Below are 25,540 nucleotides of genomic sequence, written 5' to 3'. Positions count from 1 at the left end.
TGCAAGAATTAACTTTCTTATGGTGCCAGTCTGAAAATAACCTAAAAAGTTATACATGAACACTATCATACGGTGAAAAACAAATTATGTATCATGCTTTATTCCTTGTGAACTGGTTTGGTTCTATAACTGTTTCAGGTTTTCTGGCATCCTAGACTATATAGTGTTCTGAGAGATCAAGACCAAGCGTTGAAGAGAAAAGGAGATTTCTTTGTTTTTTAAAAAGAAAAAAAAATGTGTGTCATGTAGACCTGAGCAGGTCACTTTAAAGACTAAATATTTATGTGCTTCGAACTAATTAACATTACGTGAGGTGTGATTAGAAAATTTAATCCCTGCAGTCAGGCATCATGAAGAGTGATAGTCTTGCTTGACTCGTGTCAACCTGGTGGCACTGCTACAAAAGTTGGCCTTTGTGCTTGCCTTTGCCACTCTTGAAATGGATGACAGAAATTCAGTGGCAACTTATTGGTAATTAAGCTTAAGGAAAGTTACTGATGGACTCAGTCCTCACTTTAGTGTTTGCTTCCCCCACTGTTATTAATGCATACATTTTTATTTCATTTTGTAATTTTTTTTTTTTTTAAATATTATGGTAGTTGAGTTGTGCTCTTGTTCTTCTCAACTTTGCATACCTGGGAAGTTTCTACAATTCTTCCCTTTATTTTTTTGGCAGCGTATCCTTTTGTCATTGGATTGCTTTCCAGCAAAGAGTAGGTTTTGCACATGCTCTTTCCGTCCGCCCCATAGGCTGCTTTTGGAGAAACTTACTGTCTTGGTAGTTTTGTTGCCAGGGCTTTTCATCTTAACTAGTTCTGTTGTTTGATCTCACAGTTTCTCCCTTGTCAGACTGTCAGAAAATACTCTTTCTGTTAAAATGGCATCAACATGGTAAAGACAGCTGGCACCTGTCCATAGCATGCTCTTGATTCCAGTAATTATCTAATACTAGCCCCATAAAGAGGGAAAACAACCTGTACAGAAGTAAGCTTTTTCAAATGAGCATAGAGTTTTTAAAAATGCAGTTATTTTTGGCAGATGTAGAAGTCTTATTTGACAGGAATATTGGGTCTATTTTATCCATCTGATCTGCTGGTGAATATCATACAGCAAAGTATCCTTTCACTTTATGAAATAGTTGGGGGACAGGGTGTCTGGTTTCTCTTTTCCTCCCTTCACACACACACACACATACACAAAAAGGAAAAAAGAAAAAACAGCATTTCTACTTGGAACCCCGCACCCTCTACTGTTCTTTGGATTATGGTTTTATTTTATTTTTCTAATTATATTTTGTGGTAGTTAATTTGCCACTAATAATTACTAGGCTTTTACCATTAACAGCCTTGGTACTCTGAAAATATCAACAAGCACTGAGCTTGTTGTTTGTGGCTGATTTCTTTTCAGCTGTTTTCACCCATCTGTTAAGGATTACTGCACAGACAACACTTAAACTTTGTTTCTCAGTTGTTTCTTTGCTGTAAAATATTGCAGGAGGAAGCTCAAATTTTATGCCCGATTTGAAGTATTTTTAGATTTCTTTCAATATTGGCAGGAGTTTTGAGGTTAAGTTGCAAACTTATTTCTCAAAAAATGCAATTAAAATTTTCCTATCAAATGCTAAAATTTCCCCCTCCCCTCCTTGTCGTTCCTTCATTGTCAAAGTAAAAAGCTATGAATTTGCAGGGAGGAAGGGACTTTGACCTAAGTAATTTATAGAAAGGTATTTATGAATCGTGGTTTTGATTCAGTATTGTAGAAGGGAAAGGAGGAACAATGGCTAGTTTTGCCCTTTTAATGCTTTGTATGAGAAAAATCTAGGTACATGAAATTTTGATGAAAAATGTGGCTGCACAGGATTTGTAATAATGCTCAACACCTAGTAAGTACAGGAAAAGGGAAAAGATTCTGTCCTGTATGGTGTTAGATAAATGTATTTTTATTCAAAGTTTTCATTAGTATTTATAGAAATTATTATTGAACTGAATAGGTAGTCTGGAAATTAGCTACTTTTCCATACTCCAGTGGCTTTTTCACAACCAGTGACACAAACATTGAGGCTTGTCCTGTTGTTCAGTCTCACTGTCCAGTGCCACTTATCAAGCTGTCTTGAGGTTACCTGTTAATCCTTGTTTTATTTCCTTTCAAGTTGCCGCCCTGTTCTTATCTGTCAACATGAATCTTTCCCTTACATTATTGCTTGCCTGTTCTCATTCCGGTTAATTCTTACTTTTCTTGCCTCTTGGTGTCCAATTGTGAAGGAGCATTTGCCTTCTGTTTAAATCACTCTTCAGAACTCTGTTGGCACTGGCTAGAGGTTTTTTTGTGTCTGTTTTTTTTATCCCGAAGCATTCACACAAAGGTGATGAAAAAGTTAAAAAAGACATGATACTTACTCAAGTATCTATGCTCTTGCTTTTATTTCATATATGTTGAGAATAAAGAAACCGAAGTCTGCCTGAATAGTATTTGTATTTGATCTGTTAAGTTACATGTCTTTATAAACAGAAGCTTAAGACTCAGAAGGAAGCATTGTTAGGAGGGAGTGTTGCCAGTCAGGATGTATCTTTCCTAAAAGCACGAGTGTTCCACCAACTGCGTTTATGGGTAAGTTATGCTCTGTATTTGATAGTGGATGTTGCTTGATGCTGACAGTAGTGCAAACATTAGGCTGGTGCTTTCATTGTGTGGGATTTAGAATTAATATAGTAAAAAGAAAATCTTAGTTGGGTAGCCAAACTTAATACAGCATCCAAAACCTTGACGCCTGTGTCTCTGGAGCTTATAATACTACTTAGTGATACAGAACTGGGTTTCTATTCATATGGCACTAAATAATTTAAAATATTCAGGCTGAACGCCTATACAGTAATGAAATAAACAAAATGCTTTGTGACTGTAATTAAAAAAAGCTGTTTCCCAGTGTAGTACTGGCCTGGTACGTGGTGCTTTCAGACTTGGTGGTTTCTCTGCAGTATGAATCCCTGCTACTTTTGAAAATTTTGGCTTGTTACAAAGAGGTGAACTTTCAACCTCAGTGTACTTTCTTGTGAATACCTGACAAGTCAGAGTAGGTTTCAGTTTACTCATGTGGCTGTTGGCTCTCCATTGGGTCCAGGAAAGTAGGTGTGGGTTTTGTTTTTTAAATCACTCGCCATATTTTTTTAATGTATTAGTTTATTAATTTTTGATGTCTGCTGTTGGGTTACTTGTGGAGTTTCCAACATTTCTGTTCCCTGATATAGAGGGTATGTTTCCATTGTTTTTCTGGAACGTGAGTTGTAGGAGCAGCAGTCTTTCTAACGCTGACCTACAACTATACTAAGTTCCTAGAGTCTTTGTATGAAGTATCTTGTAAAGTCTTCTAGAAGTAGAGAGGTATTATGCCTAACAAAACATCTTACACTTCTCCCAAAAGGTAGCAGCTTAAGAACTGGTCTGAGCACAAAGACAATTTTTCACAACAGAAACTGATGTCATCTTCATCATGGTCTGTTAGCTTCATTTTCCTAGTCTGAAAATGTTACAACTCCTTAGGAGAGTAATTTCAAAACCAAAATATTTGCATATCATGTATTTTAAAAAAGAAAAAAAATCCATTAATCTCTCAGTGAAGAATGAAATTACTTTAAATCTTAAGTTAATAAAGTAGTTCTCCCTTTTAATGACATGTTATTAAAGCTTGTAAAAATGTTATGGCATACTCCTCTTGTTTTTAAAAATAAATTAACATACTCCATCAAGGGGAACAGAAATTTTGGGTTAGTTTTTCTCTTGAACTTTAACACTGTGGCCAACAAAAGAACCTAATCACACTTTCCTACAAAACACTACACAGTTGGACCTTTCTACATGGGGAAAAAAACCCACCCGCTTGTGAGTTTATAACTTCGAATTTCAAAATTTCAAGGCATTGTAGCAAAGAGCTGTAATTACAGTGTGTGGTTTAACCCCAGCCAGCAACTAAGCACCACACAGCTGCTCACTCACTCCCCCCGCAGTGAGATGGGGGGAGAATCAGAAGGGTAAAAGTGAGAAAGCGTGTGGGTTGAGATAAAAACAGTTTAATAATTTAAAAAAAAAAAAAGGAAAAAAAAAAAGAAAATAAAACCCAAGAAAAAACAAGTGGTGCAAAACGAAAACAATTGCTCACCACCAACCAACGGATGCCCAGCCAGTCCCTGAGCAATGGCAGCCCCTGCTAACCTCCACGCACACCCCCCACCCACACCCTCGCCACAGTTTTATTGCGAAGCATGATGTCATATGGTATGGAATATCCTTTTGGTCATTTGGGGTCAGCTGTCCCAGCTGTGTCCCCTCCCAACTTCTCTGCTTTAAGGAGCAGAAAAGGCCTTGACTCTCTGTAAGCACTGCTCAGCAATAACGAAAAACATCCCTGTATTATCAACACTGTTTTTAGCACAAATCCAAAACATAGCCCCATACTAGCGACTGTAGAAATTTAACTCTATCCCAGCCAAAACCAGTACAGTATGTTATCAGGGTCTACTGGCTTTATAAAACAGCAGTTTTAAACAAGGTAAAATTGTTGAGGGCTTTGCAAAAAAACATGGAATTAAACAGACAGTGCTGCTTGAACTATTGTAGAGGAATGCTGTTGATAGCTTACCTACTTGGACATTTTTAAAGAATTCAGGATCAAGTGCAAGATTTTTCCAGTTGGGTATACTGTTTTCTACACAGGCAGGATGGATTAGTCATTTGAAACCTATGTACCTGTAGTGAAGATGCTGAAGTACAGATACCAAACTGAAAGATGACTCTCTTCTGTTCTCTAATCTCAGAATATCCTGAAGTGCTTTTGAAGCACAAAAGAGAAGGTTAATACAATGTTGTCTTTTCTTTCCCTTGGAAAATACCATCATCTGCCAAATTGACTTTGAGATCTGTAAGAACTGTCATTATACAGTCCTTTGACCCAGCCTTTTCATATGTACAGTTCATGTGGAGGAAAAGTAATGGCGTAGAATGTCATTGCAGTGAACAGGTGTGCATCTCTGATTCTTTCTTTTTCATAAATGTTTTCTTGTTAGTTTTTTTTTCCCTCAACCAATAGCATCTCTTCTTCAGTTGATTACAGCAGTTTATAATACTTTGCAAAACAGACAAAAAAGCAAATATTTGCTTAAAAAAAAATTTTAAAAAAGCAGTTCTGCATTTGAGAGCTGACATAGTATAGTCCCACTGTGGTTTTGGAGACACAGTCAGGGATATTGCTTTGTGGCTTTGCTTACAAAGTGTCTCTTCTCATGCAGGTGTACTATTTGCACACGATTTGAGGGGTGGCTGCCTTTTCAGAATATTGCCTTTTGATCTCTCTCCATTCAGTATTGGCTTTACAGAGTCATTGGCAGTGGTTGTAGTCCATGTCAATGTGACAGAGTTCTATGTAATCAGCCACTTAGAACAAAATCTTGTAGATGTGAAAGTATTGATAAATGTTTTTAATCTTACTATCTTATGGCAGGCTGAGGGGATAGGTATCTGGGGAGAAGTTTGAGCCATGGACAGTAAAAGCTTACTTTACGCTTCCAAATCATTTGTAGTCTGATTAGTTTGGCTGAGTCATTGAAAGGTGTAAAACTCACTGGTCTTGTTGACTTCATACATTTGCAAGACTTCAAACATTTGCATGACCCTACAAGGACCATTTCATTTCAGTTTGCGAACTAGATAGGTATGAATTTGTTTCAGTTCCTCAAACTTTTCTTCTCTCATTGGGTACGGAAGAAGTGGATATGGGGTTTGTGGAGAAGACTTCTTGACACTACAAATAGTAGCGATCGTCTTCATCATTACAGTAGATAAGAGAGTGTGTGGACAACTAAGGACATTTGAACTCTGCAAAAAGGCATTGTGCAATATCAGTTTCCCTGAGGGTAAAAGCAACATTAAGAGTATGTCAACATTTTCTGTCACTTGTTTAAAGTCTGTTCGCTGAGACATTTGAATAGAAGACAAGACGGTGTATTATGAAGAAGGGAGAATGTAATAGCTGTCTACAGATGCAGTAAGCCTGTGTGGAATTGGGTTGCTAAGAGATGTTATAGAAGTACTCTGAAATCATATTGGTAGGTTTCAATGGGTGTTTCCATGTGTGATTGCTAGAGAAGTAACTTATTCCCATGGTGGTTTGAGTTTTTTTTGTTTGAGGACAAGTTGCAATATATGCAAGCAAGAAAAGCCCAGGTTCTGCCCCAGAGATGAGTGGGTGTTTTAATGGTTTGGTTGTCTGTCAGATATCTAACAAATTTAATAATACTGAGAAATTTGGAAAAATTACACAAGCAAACAGCATTGTCAGTGGCTCCCTTGTGACCAAAATGAATTTGGGTTTACATTCTGGTAACTGGAGAAACTGGAAGGTAGCTGTATACTGTGAGTGTGAATAGCCTGTATTTCTTTTCCTTTTTGACAGTAGTCAAAAGACAGGCTTAAAGCAGGGTTAATATATACTTAGAATTGCTCTCAGTCTCCAGCTGTTCGCTACTCAGGAACTTTCTGGGCCACTGGCAGTTTCTATGTGTTTAGAATCCACACAATAGATTTCTCTTCTGTGAACGCAGAAAAGAAAGTTAGTTCTTTCTCTTCCTTGCCTGTCTGGTCAGATCTCTTAAAGCAGAGTAATTTCAGCACCTCTTTGTGTGTGCCTGGTTTATGTCACTTTCAGTCACTCCTAACAAACAGCAGAAAACAGTATTTGTGGCACTGAAGGTGATTGAATGCGTAGTGCAAAAGCGTAATTTAGTTTTCAGTAATTCTGATTATCATCTGTTTTCTTGAGCCATTAAAAATTCTTTTCGCTGTTTGTGCCTGTTGCCCTTTTGTGGCAATGCATCTTCTTTCCAAATCTAAGTGAAAGAGAGCAGTTAATATGTTTTCTCTCTTCTCTGTCAGGGTGGTTAACAATGTGTATATCAAAATATCAGCCACTTACAGATGTCAGTTTAAACTGCTATAACTTGTTCATGTGTGTCTGCACCATAAATAGTAAATTAACTGTAAAATGAGTTGGCTAGAGTCATGGGGCTGCATGTGAGTGGCTGTTCAAAGTAGTGGTCGGGTGTGGACTGTTCAAGGGCTTTTGGGTCAGATTTTTGCCCTAAATGGAAAGTGTAAAAAGGTTTGTTATAGAAGTATAAAAGTTTTTTTCAGAATTGCAGAAGTTAGCAAGAATTCATGGCTTGTGAAATGCTAATGATCTTTAGCTGAAGAATAATACGGAAAGTTAGTTAAATAAAAGATGGGAATTACTCGTCTTACTAAATTCAGATTTTTCTGGGATTCATACTATGTATGTACAAAACACACTAAGAAATGGATGGAGTGCATCATCAACTATAGTGCAGGAAAAGGAGAGTGCTTTTGCTTATATTCAGAATGCTTTATGTGTTTTGTGTCTGAGATTGCTGAACTATTATTCAAAGCTGCCTTGGCAGCTTCAGAGTTGAAGTTTTCAAATGGCATTCCTAGATACCCTGTCATACCATAACTTGAGTGACATAAACATCTTTGGTGGTTGAAGGTGTTACCGGCAAAACAGTATCTTGCTGCAAACAACTAGGTAGTTCAAATTGCCTTCAAAGCAAGATTCAGATGAATTTTTTATATATATATATGGCCTGTTGTATTTGAAATACTTTGCAGCTAAGTAATGTGGTTTAAATTTTTTTTAAGTAAACTTTCTTATCTATATGGTATGAAATATTGCTGGGGTCCTGACCTTTTTAGCATTTCCAAAATGTGACTGTTGTTTTCATGATACTCATAAAACTATCTGTTTTGAGCTTAGCAGGGGATTAATTCATGTTAAGCTGCTGTGTATTTCACAGAATATTAGATAACATAAACATTTAAAAAATTGTATAGCAAATGGGCCATAGGTTATTTCTGCAAGTGCAGGTGATTAATTAGTGACAGTTGGAGGTAGAAGCAAAACTTCTACTCTTTTAACCACTGCTGTGGGTTTGGTGCTTACTTAGGTGAAACATAAATTACATTTTCTGAGTTACATAACTTTTCTATTCTTAATGATTAATTGAGCTGCCATTGATAATCTGTCCTATTGTTCTATAAGGATGAGGCACACTTTAATGATGGTATATGTTAATGTGTTGGCATTCATAGTTAATGTTGTAACATTTAATTGAGTCAGGAATTAAAGTACCATTAGGCTGCATATACCAAACATAGGTATTAGATTAGTGATTTTAAAAAGTAATTATATGCGGTCTAAGTGTGTTAGCGTTCAAAATGATTAGCAGGGAATACTGAATGTGATATGTGATTTAGCAGTTGGATTATGTTAGTAAGTTCTCGCTTCTCTTTTTACTAACAGGAAAACCAGTTAGGACTGCGTGATGGTAATAACATGGAAATGCTCAATCTAGGTGCTGATGAGAAACTTCAAGAAAATAGTGAGTAGGCTAGGAGATGGTTCACATCTTGTATTGGTATCTTTTGTATATCAAGACTGTGCTTTGGCAAAATTCAGAGGGGAAAAAAGGTAGAGAAATAGGTTCAAATGAAAATTTAGTAACATCATAATGCTGTACAATACAACAAAATCCTGAAAGAGACCAAAAATTCAGATGACTTTTCATGCATATCTTGTCTCTAAGACTTTCCTTTGTATGGTTCAGAAAAATATTTTGCTCTTTCTCATTTTAGAGCTGAGGTTTTTTTCCTATTTTCTTTCTTTTAAGTTTAAATCACTATTTCTAAGGCAGTTTTTTAATACTCTCATCTGTGTACTGAAATTAAGGTTTAATCTAAAAAGTATATTTTGGGGCTAATTTTGCTAACCAATTTGTGCTATTCTATGCATATTTTGAGATGCTAGCTTAACACTAATTTATTCCTAAGAAAATTACTAAAGTGTTTGCAGCTAAATTGCATTGATTTTTATAAAAAGTAGTTAAATTAAAAATTTAATTAGTCTGTTGCTAATGAGTAAAATTTTCCCTGATGCAGTTTGTACAAAGTGCTCATAATAAAGCCAGGCACAGAGGTGACTCAGCTTTCCTTTCATTTGTAGTAGTGATTACATTTCTGTTAGATCTCAAATTGTCTCTGAGATTTCTGACAAGTTCTTCTAACTGCTTGGCATTTATAGGGCTTCCACCACTGTTAGCAGTAGTGACTAGTGACTAATTGCTTGGATTTTAACGATTAGGTTGCGCAAGTCTACTTAAAGCAAGTATTAGTGAGGGAAAAGAAATGCTGATGGCCTGTTTACAGTAGCGCTGTTGCTGCTCATGATTGGGAAGGTGCACTGGTGTTAAAGCAGTAGTTGTGACAAAACACCAAACTCATAAGTCTTAAGCTGGGCCTGCAGTAGGCTGTGTTAAAATTAGCAGGTAACGTAAAGCACTGGAAATAAATTGCTGCAACCTACAGAAAGTAGCTTTTGACCTTGGCTGGCCCTCGCCGGAGTCTAGTTGTACACTAGAAAAGGTTTTCAGTTCATGTGTGCTTGAGATGCTAGCACATGAAAAATGTTAAAAGAGTCTTCATCTCCTGTACACTCAGGTGGCTGGTTGCAGTCTTTTTTTATGAAATAGAAAAGAAAAAAAAAAATCACAGCTATGAAAAGGAACTATTGAATGAGTGGGAAAAGGTAGTGATAGTAGCTCTCTGATGAAGCTGCATTAGTATGTTTCTATAGCTGGTGAAGACAAAATGACAAAATACTGCTTATTAATAGCTTTTCATAATAAGTATAGTGTTTCTTACAAGCATCTATCTTTTTTTTCTTGAGAAAATGTTTGGTTTCTTTTGTGCTCAGTTCAGTTTTGGTGGGCTAGGATATCTAATGAAGGTGTTGAATCTTGTTAGGAAAATGTGCTTTCCAGCATCAGGATTCAGGAAATATGAGGTTTCTGCCCTTGAAACTTTCTGAACCTTCAAAGTGTGGCTGACTTTATCTAGGAACTCCAGATTAGGTTTACTCATTAATCAAATCTATTAGGGTCTCACTGAAGATATTTTTAGCAAGAGTAGTATGAAACTGTAGTAACAGGTGTTGCACTTCTGGGAAAAAAGGTTTATTATGTCTAAGCTTGTTCTGGTATATTTCACTTTCTAAAAACGAATTATTAAGTCTCTAATTGTGAATAGCTTTTTTAAATTACATAAAACAATTTCTCTTTTATTATTTAGAGCACTCTGTGTATAAACTTTTGTCAAAATTTTGATGTTCACAGGTGCCTGGATTTTTAAGGAAAAAAAGCTTTGAAATAATAAAATACGGAGTTCAACAACTTGCGGTTCCTTTCTTTAAAAATGCAAGTTTTTATTGACTTCCCCCCTGCTGTTTAAGGGTCTATTTCTGGTTCCTGCTTCCAGCTGCCAGAATGTTGAAGCCTTCTCCATAGCTTGCCAGGAGAAACAGGTGTGGAGTGTGCTTCCTTTGATTCCAGCTCCTGGAATCAATGGCTCCCTCTGCAGTCCTTTTAAGAGAAACTAAAGTGTCTCGGATCCTCTGCCATTCCACCTTTTCTTCTTTCCTTGGGAGAAATACAATAGGTACAAGAGTTTTCTCACCTCCACCTCCCATTCTTTTTTTACATATTCAGGACAACTGCATTTCCTATGTATGGTGTAAGTCAAGAGAGACTAAAGACTTAGAACATGCCTTTTCAGAACACTTGCAGTTAACCAGATCTATTGTGGTTGCTGTATGCTGGGTATGGGTGAAACTTAGTGAGGGCTCTGGGCTCCAGCTTCCTTAAAAAGAAAACTAAGAGTGCCGGACGTGATACAGTGATGATAGACTGAAGAGAAACTGAAACACTTGTGGGGAAGCAATGTGCACAGGAATTTTGTAAGAACTGTGGTGGAGGACAAAAAAAATATTTTTTGATAATTGTGGCTATTATGTGCTGTTCCTCTCTTCAGTTCCTTCTCAGGTAGTCACTTAACCAAAACCTTAAAATACCATGTTCTCATCCTTTCTTCAACAGGATGTTGCTATTGTCATTGGGAAAATAAGACCTAAATATTTCAAGTACTTTTTTTGGATCTCAAAAATAACTCTGAATAGATAGCTTGGCATAAGAACTAATTTTAGGAAAATGTAAACAATGTCCGTGGAATTTTACTGGGGCAGTTTGCTCATTAATTGTTTTCAGAAGGCTCTTTGTCAGATATATCTCTTTAAATTCAGATGAACTTCCCAGTAAAATGACTTTTATTTTTAAATGTCAGGGAAAGCTGGAAATGGATATTACTTTATAAGCTTATTCTAGAATTTTTAGAACACTAAATAAACTGTGTAGCATTTTCTAGCAAAAAATTTAAAACCTGCAGATTTCAAAGTGAAAAATATAGATCACCGATCATTAAATCATTTAACATGTGCAGGCAAGCAAAAGAAAATTAGAGGCAAGATTCTGCAAAAAGAGGAATGCAAAAATTGCTGCACTGGATCAGGCCCATGGAATAATCTTATATATATAACTTCCCCTTTCACTTTGTAAAAATGATCTCATTGCCAGAAATGGAAAAGCTTGTATTGCTATTGTTTTGTAATCATCTAATACACAAATAAATCTTCATACATGTAGGTGTATAAAACATAAAATCCACAAGGACTTGTGAAATTCAGTGTTGCAACTTCTCTTTGTACAACAACTAATTTTTGGTCTGCTAAATAGTATATTTTCCCAAATAAAATTATATCCTCATATGTTGGTTGTTTGTGAGTGGGTTAGGTTTCATTTATATTGTGATAGCAAAGGGGTGATGTTTGTTACAACACTGTCAAAGTGTGCTTTTTTGTGTATGCCTCAGTCATGTATCGTCTTGCATTGAGGGAGATCTGCAGCCCAAATGTTGGATTTTATTCATGTAAAATCTTCCCTCTGCCTCAGACCTTTCTTTATTCTGAGCTCACATTTTTAGAGTGTTGCGGAGGGGTTTTGAGCCTTCACTGTCTGTACTCACAGACAGTATTCTAAAAGAGGACATACTATGCTTCTGCTACAGTCATTTCAGTATTTCTTTCTGTATTACTGTTCAGCATAGTTTAGTTTTTCTTGGTGGTTTTTATTTTTGCTTTTTTGATTCTGTAAATTTCTAAGATATTTTTATTAGACCTTTCCACACTGAAATGTAGGTTCTTGCTGGGTTGGGAATTTGGTAGGGTTTTTTTTTTCCTCCTTTATATTACCTCTCAACATTAAACTAAATCTGTTGTGTTCATTGGATTGCTGGGAAATTCAGGTTGGAAGGGACCTCACGAGGTCTCTAGTCTGACCTCCTGCTCAAAGCTGGGTCAGCTATGAGGTCAGACAGGTTATGAGGGATTTTATCCAGTCTGGCCTTGAAAACCTTGAAGAAAGAAAACTACAGAACTTCTCTGGGCTATCTGTTCCAGTGCTTGACTGCCCTCATGGTGAAAATGAGTCATCTTATATCCAGTCTGGACTTCTCTTGTTTCAACTTCAGCTTCTTGCTTCTTGTCCTGTCACAGTGCACCACTGTGGGGAGCCTGGCTCCTTGCTGACCTTCTTGCAGATACAGACAGGCTGCTGTTAGGTCTCCCCAAAGCTGTCTCTTCTCCAAGCTGAACAAACCCAGCTCCCCCAGCCTCTCCTCACAGGGCCAGTGCTCTGGCTCTCTGAGCATCTTGCTGGCCTGCTGGATCCACTTTATGGATGTATTTCTTGTACTGGGGGGTGCAAAATGAGGTGCATTAGACCATATCTAGAATAGTAAACACTGAGTAGAGGTGATAATCGGTTCCTTCATCTACTGGCAAGGCTCTTAATAAAGCCTGGGATACTGTTGACCTTACCTGCCAGGGCACACTGCTGGCTTGTGATCACCTTGCTGTCTGCCAAGACCTTTTCCACAGAACTGCTCCCCAGGCAGTCGCCAGCCTGTATTGTTGCCAGGGCCTCTCAGGTGCAGGGCTTTGTGTTTGTCCTGTGTGAATTCATACAGTTCCTGTAGGGTCCATTCCTCCAGCCTATCTAGGTCCACATGCATGGCAGCCCTGCCCTTGGACTTGTTGACTGAACCTCTTCACCCCAGTTAAGTACTATCTTAAAATTCTGACAGAGTACACCCTACTGGCCCTTCAAGTCATTGGTAAAGTTCTTTAATGGACTTGTCCTAGGGTAGACCCCCACAGCACCCCAGCCTCCAGGTAGCATACAACACAATAACCACTATCCTCTGAGCCTGACCAGCCAACTGTTTCCTACCAGTCTGGTTGTTCATCCATTCTAAAAAGATTTTTTTTTTTTTCCCCTGGTTCACTAATACTAAATTTCTTGAAGCTCCCATATCCTCTTTTAGTGTCTTGATGCATTTTATTGTTAGCTTTTTTATCAGTGAAAACCTACCAATTAATCTTTGGTTTGTGTATTGAACAGTTTCCATGTTCATGAGTACTTTCTCACTCTAATTTTCTTGGTGAACTTCTTGTGAGAAACTTTGTCATTGCCTTTCTCTAAGTTACATGAAGCCCAGCTCTTTTTTTTCAGTCCTGACATAATCATACCCTATCTTCTTCATTTTTTTATAATGTAGATTTTAGTAATTTCAGATACTTCTGCCTACTGTCTGAAGCAGAGCAAGCTGATTAACATTTCTTAAAGTAGATGGGGTTTTCTAGTTGCTCTAAAACAGGTTCTGCCTGGACCTACAATCTTCTTGTTTCTAGCTCAGGTGATTTGTTGTTCTTAATTATTTGCCCACTTCTCTTTGAAATGGTAATTTGGATAGATATGCATGCTAGATGATAATGTGTCTGGCACAGCTATGTGACTAGCATTCTTCATATAAAATTCATATTAAAGCAACAGTTTTATTGGCAGTACTTCAGCAGTTGCCTTGTCCTCATGGTTGTCTACTAGATGTTCCAGTTCTCATTCAAATTTCTTGTTTATGATCTAACAAAATAATTTCCCATTCCTTTCTAAGTTTTTGTTGGTTTTAAAATCATTCCCATTTTATACTTCAGTTTTTATGATCTCTCCCTTCCTACAGCTTCACTAAATTGAATTTCTATTTTATGTAGGAATCTTCTTAGTTTAGCACTATATATACTGTATGTAGTGTTTCTTTACTCCCAGAGGCTGTATTTCAGCTTTCTTCCTAGTACTGGCCACAGACTGTTCCCTTGCTTACCATTCATATGAATTGTACTTGTCTCATACCAGTAACAGGCTAAAATACCTCCTGATTTCAGGTTGTGTAAGAGTAACTCTTAAACATTTACCCTCACTCACAGAACCATGCTGTTTCTCTATGTGGCCACAAATCTGTAGCTATTCTACCAGTTGTCACACTTGTGTTTTAACATCCCCACCATCAGAATTAGTGGAATGAATACCTTTCTCTTGAGCTAGACAATTTTGGGTCCAGATGTTAGAGGTCCTGAGAATTGGATATGGACTGAGGTACAAATAGGTTTCAATGTGTTTGATATGGTCAGAACATATGGATAAAAGTCTGAGTTATTTACAAAACTGTAACGCAAAATTTTCTTGCTTTCAAACATTGCTTTTAAATGAAAATACTGTTTTGGCTATGGGTTACATGGGTACGTGTTTACAAATGTGAAATTACCTTACGTGTATTTGATTGACTCTCTGTCTTCTGGATGTCATTACCACCTTATAGTTCATTAGTTTCTCGGATCATTTGTGGTTTTGCTTAGGGCTGTGTCTGTGCAGGCAAATAACATAATTTCTGTTCTCCTTGTTAGATGTCAATATACAGATAATGTTTTTTGTCAGCATTTTTGACCGGTTCAAAGTACAAATGAGTAAACTTGACTCTTTTGGGCGGGGAGGGTAGGAGCACAAGGGAAAGTGGTTGCTGGATTTTGGTTTGGTTTGGGGTTTTTTGCTCCTTCAAAGATTGACTAAACCATGTTATCTTTACTGACTGAATAGTGCTTCTCTCCTCTGTCCAGTTTAATGTAATGGATTGTGGATTTGTGTGTGATTATGATTTAGTTGCTTTCTTGTATGGCTTATTGAGTATTGCAGTGTGGCCTGTTGCTGGCTTCACATGAAGTAGAGCATTGCTAACTGTATATCTGGATGTTTATATAAAATACTAAGTGCATGTGTTGAGTTTTTATATAAAGAGAAGAATATTTTGCTACCTGTGCAAGAAATTCTGGCCAAATGAAGTAATTAAATGAAGAGTGCGTAACTAATTAATGATCAAATATAATGCAATTCTTTCTGGCCAAAGAAATTACTGAAAATGTATGCTAAAACTGTATTTTAAAAGCAAACAATTAAACAGAAAACTTCCTTAGTGCCCTTGGAATCTTTTAACATGTGAGCCAAAGGAAATGCCTACCTTATGTTGTCATTGGAACAGCATCTATTTGAGGTTCCCTTAGGCCTCTTTTTTTACCCTGCTAACTAAGCTTATGTGTGTGCAGTGAAAGTCTCTTTTTCATATAAAAGTTATTTTTCACAAGAAGTACTCTGCTTTCACAGCAGTTTCTGTCTGTGGTTAATAAGTTTCTTTAAAAATTCTGATTTTTCTCCAGAGATGTTGATAGACATAACTTTTTTTTCATTCCTCCTTTATATGTAAGGAAGAAGTGGTAGAAGCCATACTTACTCAGAATGACAAAGGAAGTTCATAATAGAGCAAAACTTAGAACCTAGATACCCTGACTGATAGTCTTCTGCTATAGCCATTAAATCATTCTTTTTCCCTTGTAAGATTTTCTGAAAATTGTGGTATAAAATGATACCATAGCAATGGGGTTGGAGATGTACATATGTTGCTAAGAAACTACATGGTCTGTTCTGGACAAGCCACTGTGATAAAGCGGCTGTCTTCAGTTATTGCATATGGAAAAGGGCCACTTTAGGTGATGTGCGTTTTGCTCCACCAGTTTCTGACCTGCAATGCTTGCCTTTGCAGATGGAACATGAGGATTTTGTAATGGAGGGGCATGGCAAGACTCCACCTCCTGGTGAAGAAAACAAACAGTGAGTCACACGTTTATTTAAAAAGGGCCTTACCATAGTAAATGGTGTGAAGCACTCTTGTTTAAATGTGCTGGGAGCATTGGTTGATTGTGCGGTGCTTGCCCTTTTGGTTCCTTAAATATCCATATATAATAGTGGATGGTGGCTGAAAAACAAAAAAGCAGGATGTTGACTTGCCTTAAATTTAAAAGCATAGAAATATGCATTGCAATTTCAGACGGTAAATCAGAAGTTGTTGTAAAAGGGATAATCATTCTGGAAGCTTGGCACTGAGGTAGTGAGTTTGTACATGAAGTTTTTATACAGCTCTTCTTCACTGAAATAACGTGAGATATTGTAGAACCAGGGCCTTCTTTTTGGTGTGCATACGGTAGATTGGTCCTCTTTGAAATACAAGCCTTAGTTCTTTAGAATGCATTTCAATAAAGGAACAGAAATTGTAAACAAAATGCTTTTTCAAGGATGAACAATTTAAGATACTGGTACGCAGTGCTTTAGGGAATGAAGCTTGATCAGAGAAGAAAATGTCAGATTTCCATTAGCAAAAGGCACATAAAAAATGCTTTTTCATATGACTTCAAATTGAAATCCAGTAATGGTTGGGGGTTTTTTTCCTGGGTTTTTGTTCAGATAGGAAGAACAGAGCCTTGTCCTAGAAGTATTGCAGTGATGGTTGTCTTCTGTATTCTTTTCTTTCATTAGTGCAATGGTAATTCAATTTTGATATAATAATTAATTTTTTTTCCTGACCTGCCTTTTGGAGCAATCAGAAGATGGTCTTTGGAAAATCCACAGCACAAAATTCTTTTTTTTCCCTATGCCTAATTGGATGTCTCCTCATGAGAAGGAGGAGGTTCTCATTGATCAGCAGTACACTTGTTGCAGAAAGGCTGGGATTTGACTTGAGGTGAAGGTGGTCTTTGCCTTCTAGATAAGCTAGCAACTGTAAGTCCACTGCCTCTGTGACAGTGAGAAACCATTTCTGAGGTAGCCAGGATGAGTTCAGGGAAGTTCTAGTGCTGAACATGCACATTCTTTCCATCATGGAAGTGAGCCAAACTTCTCAAAGTAATTGCTGCTATTTCTTTCTATTCAGACTGCCCAACTTACTGTGGTACAAAGAAATACAAAGCTTGTTGAAGTAGCAACTTTCAGAAAGTTCCAGAAGAAAAATCCGTGCAGAAATAAAAAGTAGCAGTTGGATTTCTGCTGCTCTTAATTGTTTCTTTAGATATCTAGTAGTATAATGAAACACGTTATTGTAGTGAATAATACGAGTGATGTTGTATTGGATTTGTCATAGCCTTGTGTTTGCTGTCTTATTTTAGGTGCAAGTGGAAGCTAGAATTACTTTTACAGTTGACCTCATTTCTCATTAGAGCTTTTCAAGTGCCTTACAACGTTCTCTCTCTCTTCTCCAAAACTGTGGTTATTAGAAAGAGAATGTGAGATTAGTGATAGGCAGGATTTTTATTTTTTAACTGATAAATCTGTGTTCAGGCAGCATCTGGGATATTCTCATACAGATCCTGCCCTAAGGAGTATCATTCCTAATAATGTTACCAATAATAGTCTACAGGTGCAATTTTAGTAATGCAACTAAGAGATGAAGATACTTGTTTTGTGCAGCTGTAGCACAATGCCAGCAAAATTCTATTGTGGATATTGCTCTTAAATTTAAATCAATCACTTGAATCTTTTTCTACACACAATCTCAAATTTTCAATTACCTAACAAAACCGTCTGCCTTGGTAGAGCTTGCCTCTTGCTGTAAGTGACATTGATCTGGCATCCGAGATAAACAAATTATAATCACACCAAGGATCACTAATTTGTATTCTTAAGTGACTCCAAAAAGCTGCATTGTTTTCAGATCTTTTGCTGTAGATCTCAAAAGAAAAGGAAAAAAATCTGAAATTGCCTCTTCATATTATTACTTACTTGCATTAGGGATTAGTTGGACATCCTGGAGTGGGTCTAGTGAAGGGCCTCAGAGAGGCACTGGAGCATCTGACATAGGAGGAGAAGCTGAGAGAGCTGGGATTATTTAGCCTTGAGATGAGAAGACTTGCGGGAGGATCTTACCCATGTGTATAGATACCTGATGAGGGCACTAAGGAAAACTGAGCCAAGCTCTTCACAGTGGTACCTGGTGAAGAGGCAAGAGGCAGTGGGCGTAAACTGAAATACAGGAAACTCCACTCAAACAAAAAGAAAAAAAGATTTTTTTTAAATTTTTTTTTTTTTTTTTACTGTAAGTGGTCAGACCTCTGGAAAAGGTTGCCCAGAAAGGTTGTGCCTTCTTCATCCTTTAAGATATTCAAAACTCAGCTGGACACAACCCTGAGCAGCCTGCTGTAGTTAACCATACTTTGAGCAAAGGGGTGGGATTGATGATCTTGGAGATCCCTTCCATCTGCAATGATTCTGTGTACCTGTGTTTACTGTTGTCCTCCTAGTTGGTTTGAAATGAAATTGGAGCTCGTTAGTGAAAAGTAGATCATAAGTTTGAATGTAGAGTCAGACGTTCACTACAGAAATAGCTGTACTAGCTGAAGATGCTTCATTCCCTTTCCAGCTGTTCATTAGACTTCCTAGAGTTTACTGCCTCTACAGCTATGCAGATGGAAATGTTTTTTTGAGTGCTTCTGATTTGTTTTCCTGAAAAGTTGGCCATGTTAATTTAATTGCCTTTCATAGGCAGCCTGATCTGGGTAACTGTACTGAGATTGCTGAGGAAGTAAGTATTCAGAAGAAACGGTTTCAGCAACTGACCTGCGAGGGAGCTAACTTGCACCAGAGTGCTGGAGCAGACTGCAAGTGTTAACCTCCTAGGCAAGCCCAGTAATTTCTTAATATTTAACTGTGTTCCAAGGGACTCAAAGTTTGAGTGGGCAATGAAAGAACAGAAATAAAGAGATACTTCTGAGAGACTTTCAATGGAAGCAATAGTTCTTACCTAGCCCCAGTTTCATGTGAAATTTCCTTTGCTAAAGTACAGCTTCATAATGGATTACAAGCAGGCAGCATCTGTGGATGACTTCTGGCACTTTATTTCTGAAATGCAGTAGAGTATTTCAACTCAGTTTGACTCAGGGATAAAAACTTGGCATTACAAGAGTACCTTCTAGTATTAAAAACCAAAACAAAACCCCAAACTGCTTCAGTCTCACAAACCTTTCTTTTGCTGTATTGAACAGTTCTTTTGGGCAGACTTACTGTTCTAAAGTTGCAGCATTTTAAGATTTTTTTGATTGAACTGTAGATAGTACCTGAGAAGTGCTGTCTGCTGGTATCTGTCAGCTTTGCGGGGAGTAATTATCCTGTTCGACTGTATACAAGGTCTTTAGAAATCTTCAGCTGATCTTTTACAACATGAATATGATTGATTTCGGTTGAAGCTGATTATGAAGAGAAGTTACTCATTCAAAATTCTTAGTATGAGTGAAATATGGAATGGGCATACCCTTCTCAAGTCCTGTGAAAGATTTACAGTTTATGCATGGTGCCTGTGTCATAAAACTGTCATGGTTGTGCAGCAGTGAGGGCTGCCACTTACCCTAAAACCCACACTTCAAAAGAAGTGAGTCTGCCTGGACTACTGGAGCTGATAAGGGCCATCCTGGACCATGCTTCTACTCTGGCAGAGGACCAGTGGACTCCTTGAGAAATTATTACTTCTTGGTTTTTAAGTACTCTGTAAATTCCTCCCTCCTCTCAGCTCTCTGTGTGATATAACTGTTTTTATTACACGTGGCAACATTATTTTGTAATGCAACTGTGGCTAATTGGTAAGAAACCCCTTTCCTTCCCTCCCTCCCAAAGGAAAAGTTTGGAGAAAGATCAGTATCATTAGGTTTAATTGCAGGTGGACATTTTGTTAGAGGTGTGCTCTCATATTTTCATCCATTATGAAGAGGTTGACCTGAATTGCCATGCTTAAGGAGTAAATATTATCTTCCCCCAAAATACTTGCATTTTACATGGCAGTAGCCTCTTGCTGCCTTACCAATTGTAATAGCGTTTCTACTTTTTCACTGCGAGAGCAAAGATTAACAGGCAACTTTGATCCAGAAACATCTTTCCAAAACAGTCAAACCTCTGTTGGTGAGCAGAGAGCAGATCCTCTTTGTACCTTTTTTTGGGGTAGGGAAAAAAAATTCTACTCAAGTCCTTAATTTGAGGTTGTGCTCCTAGTTCTAGCAGTATTAATTAGCAGCTCTGCCTGTGCTAATAAATTATCCCCTGCTGTCACCACCAGAAACCTGATGCATCTTGATCTATTAGTGAAAGGGATCATGTAATGAAAAACTACCTTTTTTATAAGAAAAATGAAATATTCTACTGTTCCTGACTGGCACACAGAGAACTCTGTTTGACAGTAGCTATTTGGACAAAAAGTGAGCCAAGTTCATACTCATGTTTACTAGCAAGGTAAACCAAGCTATTACTGCTGTCTGAAGTAACTCCGCTGGCTATTCCCCACCTGCTGTTTTGTAGTAATGGGAGAGAACAATCTTCCAGTGTCTTGGCAATTTGTACGTATATCAGTGATTCGTATTGTAAGAAAGATAGCAAAACAAAATCATTTCACAAAGTGTCATTGGTTAGACCTACTGGATAGCCTTTTCCCTGGCTTTATAGTTTAATGTATAGATTCTGAGGCAAGAGTTTTTAATGAGACCCTCCAAAATTGCAGTAATGCCAGGAAGAGATTGCAATCAGGGAGGATCATGAAATTATTTAAAATTCGGTAATGTTCTCTTACATTATTCTTTGACATTTCAGCAGGAATATTCAATGTTTTCCTGGATTTGTGTGACACTACAATTAAAAGAAAGTGGTAGCTAAAACGGTCTAAGCTGGAAACAGGAATCAGAGACTAATAAAATAATTTAAGTTGGAAAGGACCTCTGAAAGTCATCTCATCCAATATCGTGCTCAAAGGAGGGCCAGATTTGAAGGTTAGATCTAACTTTTGTGTTCAAAAAAACAGGTAGATGTGGCACTTTGGGACATGGTTTAGTGGGCATGGTGGTGTTGGGTTGATGGTTGGACCAATGGCCTTGGAGATCCTTTCCAATCTTAATGATTGCTAGTTTTTATTTTCATTAAAAAATAATCCAGCCACCAAGCCAGGAAACATGAAATTACTACTCTACCCTTAATTGGTTTAGTGGTGGACTTGGTAGGGTTAGGTTAATGGTTGGACTGGATGGTCTTAAAGGTCTTTTCCAACCTAAACGATTCTATGATTCTAAGTTGTACCAGGCTTCTCAGGATTATTCTAGAACCTTTCTGGGCAGTCTTGCAATGTTGATCACCCTTACGGTGAAGAAAGCTTCGTAATATTCAGTAAGAATTTCCCTTGTTGCAATTTATGTCCATTGCCTTTCATCTTCTGGTGTGCATGTCTGAAAGTCTGGTTTAGTCTTCATTAAAACTTACTTCTATGTTTGCTTACACAGCAGAATTATTTCCCCCACCCTGGTTTAGTTTTGTCATTTTAAAACTAAGCAAAACAAGCTCTGTCAGCCTTTCCTTGTACTTCAAATTAAGGAGCCAGTTAATAGGCCAGTCTTCTGTTTTCAGCAGCCTGCCAATATTGGGTGCACATGTAAATATCACTGCCACAGTGGCATAAAATAACGAATCTTACACTTTTATAGTGTTGCTGAAAACTATAAAACGGCTGCAGTGGTATATCCTGAAGATGTCTGCTTTGGTTGGTGAGAATGCCAGTCACTGTTTTGAAGGACTACAGTATTCTTTTGAAGGGTTTCTTTAATGTTAAAATCCCATGAAGGACCCTAGCCGTATCTTCTGTCCCTGTAGCATAAGACACTGTTCTTAGCAAATTTAAAGTAAACAGCTAAATGCTTGCATAACAGGGGTTTTATTTGATGTTTTAAGGACAGTATATTAATAAGGTATTGAGATTTGACTTGAGTACCATTGCACTTCTATAATTTACTGACAGTAGCAACCTAAGCAGAAGATTTTTTTTCAGAAGATTCATGCTGGGATTTTCACAGTACCCTCCAAATCCTAATTCAGATTATCAACTCAGATTTGGGGTACCTAAATTTGGGTATCATCCCAAATTCTCTTGAAATTCATGGTAAGTTATATCTTTCCTTGCAAACATCAACAATCATGTTCAAAAGTAAAGGTGTAGCTGATTTTTCATTGCTGATTGTTCTGTGTGTGTGTAGAATAAGTAGCCCATTGGAGAAATGTCCCCAAACACTGAAGTCCTCTGTCCACCATCCTAACAAGCCACCACAGAGACATGCACTACGTTTGTAGTGACCATACCAGACACTTTTGTTACAGGGTATTGCAGTTCTGTTAGTGTGTCAAAATATGCTTCAGTCCCAATTCAGGCTAGCTCTGGTATTGGCATCAGAGTAGGAGAGTTCTAACTTTGAAAACTTTTTTCTTTTATGTCCTTGGAGATTTGAAAGGATATTTGAAAGTGCAAGACCATTAGACTAAAACTTAAGATGAAATACTGGTCCAACTAAGGTTTAAGGAATATTTTCATCACCTTCATATTGTAGAAGTCTTTTTACTCCCTGCAGTGGAGTGAGTGGCAGGACAAGTTTGCATTTGAAGGCAACTCTACTTGTGTATATAAGGGGGCCCTGAGGCACAGAGAAAAGAATTGCCCTTTGTTGTGCAATTGAGTGGGTAGAAATAGATGAGACAGCAGTGAATTCTGTATCTGTAGAGGCAGCTGTGTTTTAGCCATAAGACTGGTAAGTCAATAATGTTGCAAAAGCTGGCTTTCACCCTTTACAATACAGTACTTCTGAACAGTGTAAAAAAACCATGCAGAATTTCTACTTAAAACTTAAGCACTTTAAAATGCCAGAAGTTCCATCATCTTCCATATTTTACCAGTTTAATGTTATGCTTAAATCTTTTGAAATGTTTGTACTTAAAATTAGAGGTATTATCCACAGGAAAAATCTAGCCTGAGTATTCCAAGCAAAAATAATTTAAAATTAGGCGTTCATTTCTGCAAGTTAGTCTTTTGCCATCTTATGGTTTTAAGATTCCCCATTTCACCACCTCAGTGATTTTATTTTTTTTTCCCTTTCAAACCATAATTTAGGAGGTAGCAAAGTATATAGCACTGCATGTTTTATTTGTCATGAACAGATACAGGCTTTCCATGTATCTGTCCTGGTTTTGGCTGGGTGTCCTGGTTTCGGCTGGGATAGAGTTAATTTTCTTCCTAGTAGCAGGCACAGTGCTGTGTTTTGGATTTAATAGGAGAAGAATGTTGATAACACGCTGATGTTTTTAGTTGTTGCTAAGTACTGCTTATGCTAGTCAAGGACTTTTCAGCTTCCCATGCTCTGCCAGGTGCACAAGAAACTGGGAGGGGGCACAGCCAGAAGAGTTGATCCAAACTGACCAAAGGGCTATTTTATACCATATGACGTCATGCTCAGTATATAAACTGGGGGGGGGTTGGCCGGGGAGCAGCGATCGCTGCTCAGGGACTGTCTGGATATCGGTCGTCGAGTGGTGAGCAATTGCATTGTGCATCACTTGCTTTGTATATTATTATTATTATCATTATTATATTGTTATTATTGTCATTACTATTTTACTTTATTTCAATTATTAAACTGTTCTAATCTCAAGCCAGGAGTGTTTCTCACTCTTACTCCTCTGATTCTCTCCCCCATCCCATCGGGGTAGGGGGAGTGAGCGAGCGGCTGCATGGTGCTTAGTTGCTGGCTGGGGCTAAACCACGACACTGGGATAGAGTTAATTTTCTTCATAGTAGCTCGCATACTGTGGTGTTTTGGATTTAGGATGAGAATAATGCTGATAACACACTGATGTTTTAGTTGTTGCGAAGTAGTGCTTACACTGGTCAAGGACTTTTTCAGCTTCCCATGTCCTGCCAGCAAGAAGCTGGGCAGGAGCATAGCCATGATAGTTTACCTGAACTGACCAAAGGGCTATTCCATACCATATGACGTCATGCTCAGTATATAAACTGGGGGGAGTTGGCCAGGGGGCAGCGATCGCTGCTTGGGAACTGGCTGGGCATCGGTCAGTGCGTGGTGGGCAATTGTGTTGTGCATCACTTGCTTTGTATATTACTACTACTATTATTATATTGTTATTGTTATTATTACTCCTATTATTTTACTTTATTTCAATTATTAAACTGTTCTTATCTCAACCCACGAGTTTTCTCACTTTTACTCTTCCAATTCTCTCCCCCATCCCACCGGGGCAGGGGGAGTGAGGGAGCGGCTGTGTGGTGCTTAGTTGCTGGCTGAGGTTAAACCACAACAGTCCCTCAGCTAACCTGCACCATTAGTGTACTGTTATTTTGCAAGTATTTTCTCAATATGTGGAAAAACAGAAGCCAGATGACTGCTGGCGGGGGGGGAGCTATGGGAGATCACACAGAAAAGAGTCAACTTTGGAAGTTAAGTTCCCAATTGCTATCCCAATGTGTTTAACCTATACTGCTACTGAATATTGAGAGAAGACTTGTGGACAGTGTACATTCTAAGTGTGAATAGTTTGGCACTTCTTTTCCCTAGGATTTTATAGTGCTTTCTTCCAGATGTCTTGTAGTAAGAACAGGCTAGTTTGTTTGGGTCAACCCCCACCCCCCGCTTCTGTATTTGTCCTGCGTGGGAAGGACACAAAGCTTGCTTCTGAATTTGCAGTCTCATCTGATCAAGAGACTTCTTTACATTTGTTGTGTTTCCGAAACAGAGAAAAGTATATTTTTCATTCCAGCTCGCTTTATTTATAAATACAGTATTGCAAAATACCCAGAGTAGATAGTGTCACATATTATCCTTTATACCATTGGATTCCCTAGGTATTACAGTTAGTATTAATTCTGATTGCTAGTGAAAAGGAGGGTATTCTGATTTACTGCTGTCTTAATGAGTTTACTGTACTTTGAAGGGGAGAGCATTTGCATACTGATCAAATTTCTGAAATCCCAGAGCCTCTTTATTTCAGACAGCACCACCCCCTCCACCCCATGTCCTCTAGTCCCTTTCCAGGAAGCAAACTATCTACTGGACACTCTACTGACATCTCAAGTTCATTGTCCAAGAAGTGTTTTTCAGGTCTGGTTGGTAAGTGGCTGTTCCCTCTCCCTCTTCCAAGTTGCCACTTCCTCAGGAGCTGCCTGAGGTAACTGCCCTCTGATGTATCATATATATGGATGGCTGGACATTGCTCTCTTTTCAGTATTTCATTGCTATTTAGATGGCAACTGTTGGATGACATCTTACATGGGAGTGAGATAACATACTTCAAGAGCAGTAATCAAAATCATTTAAGGGCTGTTAATAATTTTGAGCCATGTCTAAATTAGTGTTTTGTCTGTATTCTTAATGTAAAAATATATTTAAATTTTGACAAATGTCTGTGATATCTGCACCAAGTTAGTGCCACACATTTTGATTTACTAAGGATTCACTTTTTGGACTGTTAGCGCAAGTCAGTGGCATCACGGATGTGTATGACTTAGTCCTAAAACTTGC

General features: G+C 37.9%; 1 protein-coding gene across 8 annotated transcripts in view; it reads left to right on the top strand.

The window, feature by feature from the left end:
• The window catches only part of TNRC6B (trinucleotide repeat containing adaptor 6B), a 137,935-nt gene that overhangs the window by 25,262 nt on the left and 87,133 nt on the right, over positions 1-25,540 (top strand). For 6 of the 8 annotated variants that reach the window (XM_075704563.1, XM_075704553.1, XM_075704537.1 and 3 more), the window contains exon 2: positions 15,931-15,998. The exons of 1 other annotated variant lie outside the window; for it this stretch is intronic. In XM_075704563.1, coding sequence (XP_075560678.1) covers positions 15,931-15,998 — 68 coding nt within the window. Of the gene's footprint in view, positions 1-15,930; positions 15,999-22,095; positions 22,120-25,540 lie in introns of those variants that run through there. One more of the 8 variants, XM_075704544.1, reaches the window with a different exon arrangement.

The sequence above is a fragment of the Pelecanus crispus genome, chromosome 1, assembly GCF_030463565.1.
Source record: "Pelecanus crispus isolate bPelCri1 chromosome 1, bPelCri1.pri, whole genome shotgun sequence".
NCBI lineage: Eukaryota > Metazoa > Chordata > Aves > Pelecaniformes > Pelecanidae > Pelecanus > Pelecanus crispus.
The sequence above is the reverse complement of the archived record's forward strand: the minus strand, read 5'-3'. Positions and strand labels throughout refer to the sequence as shown.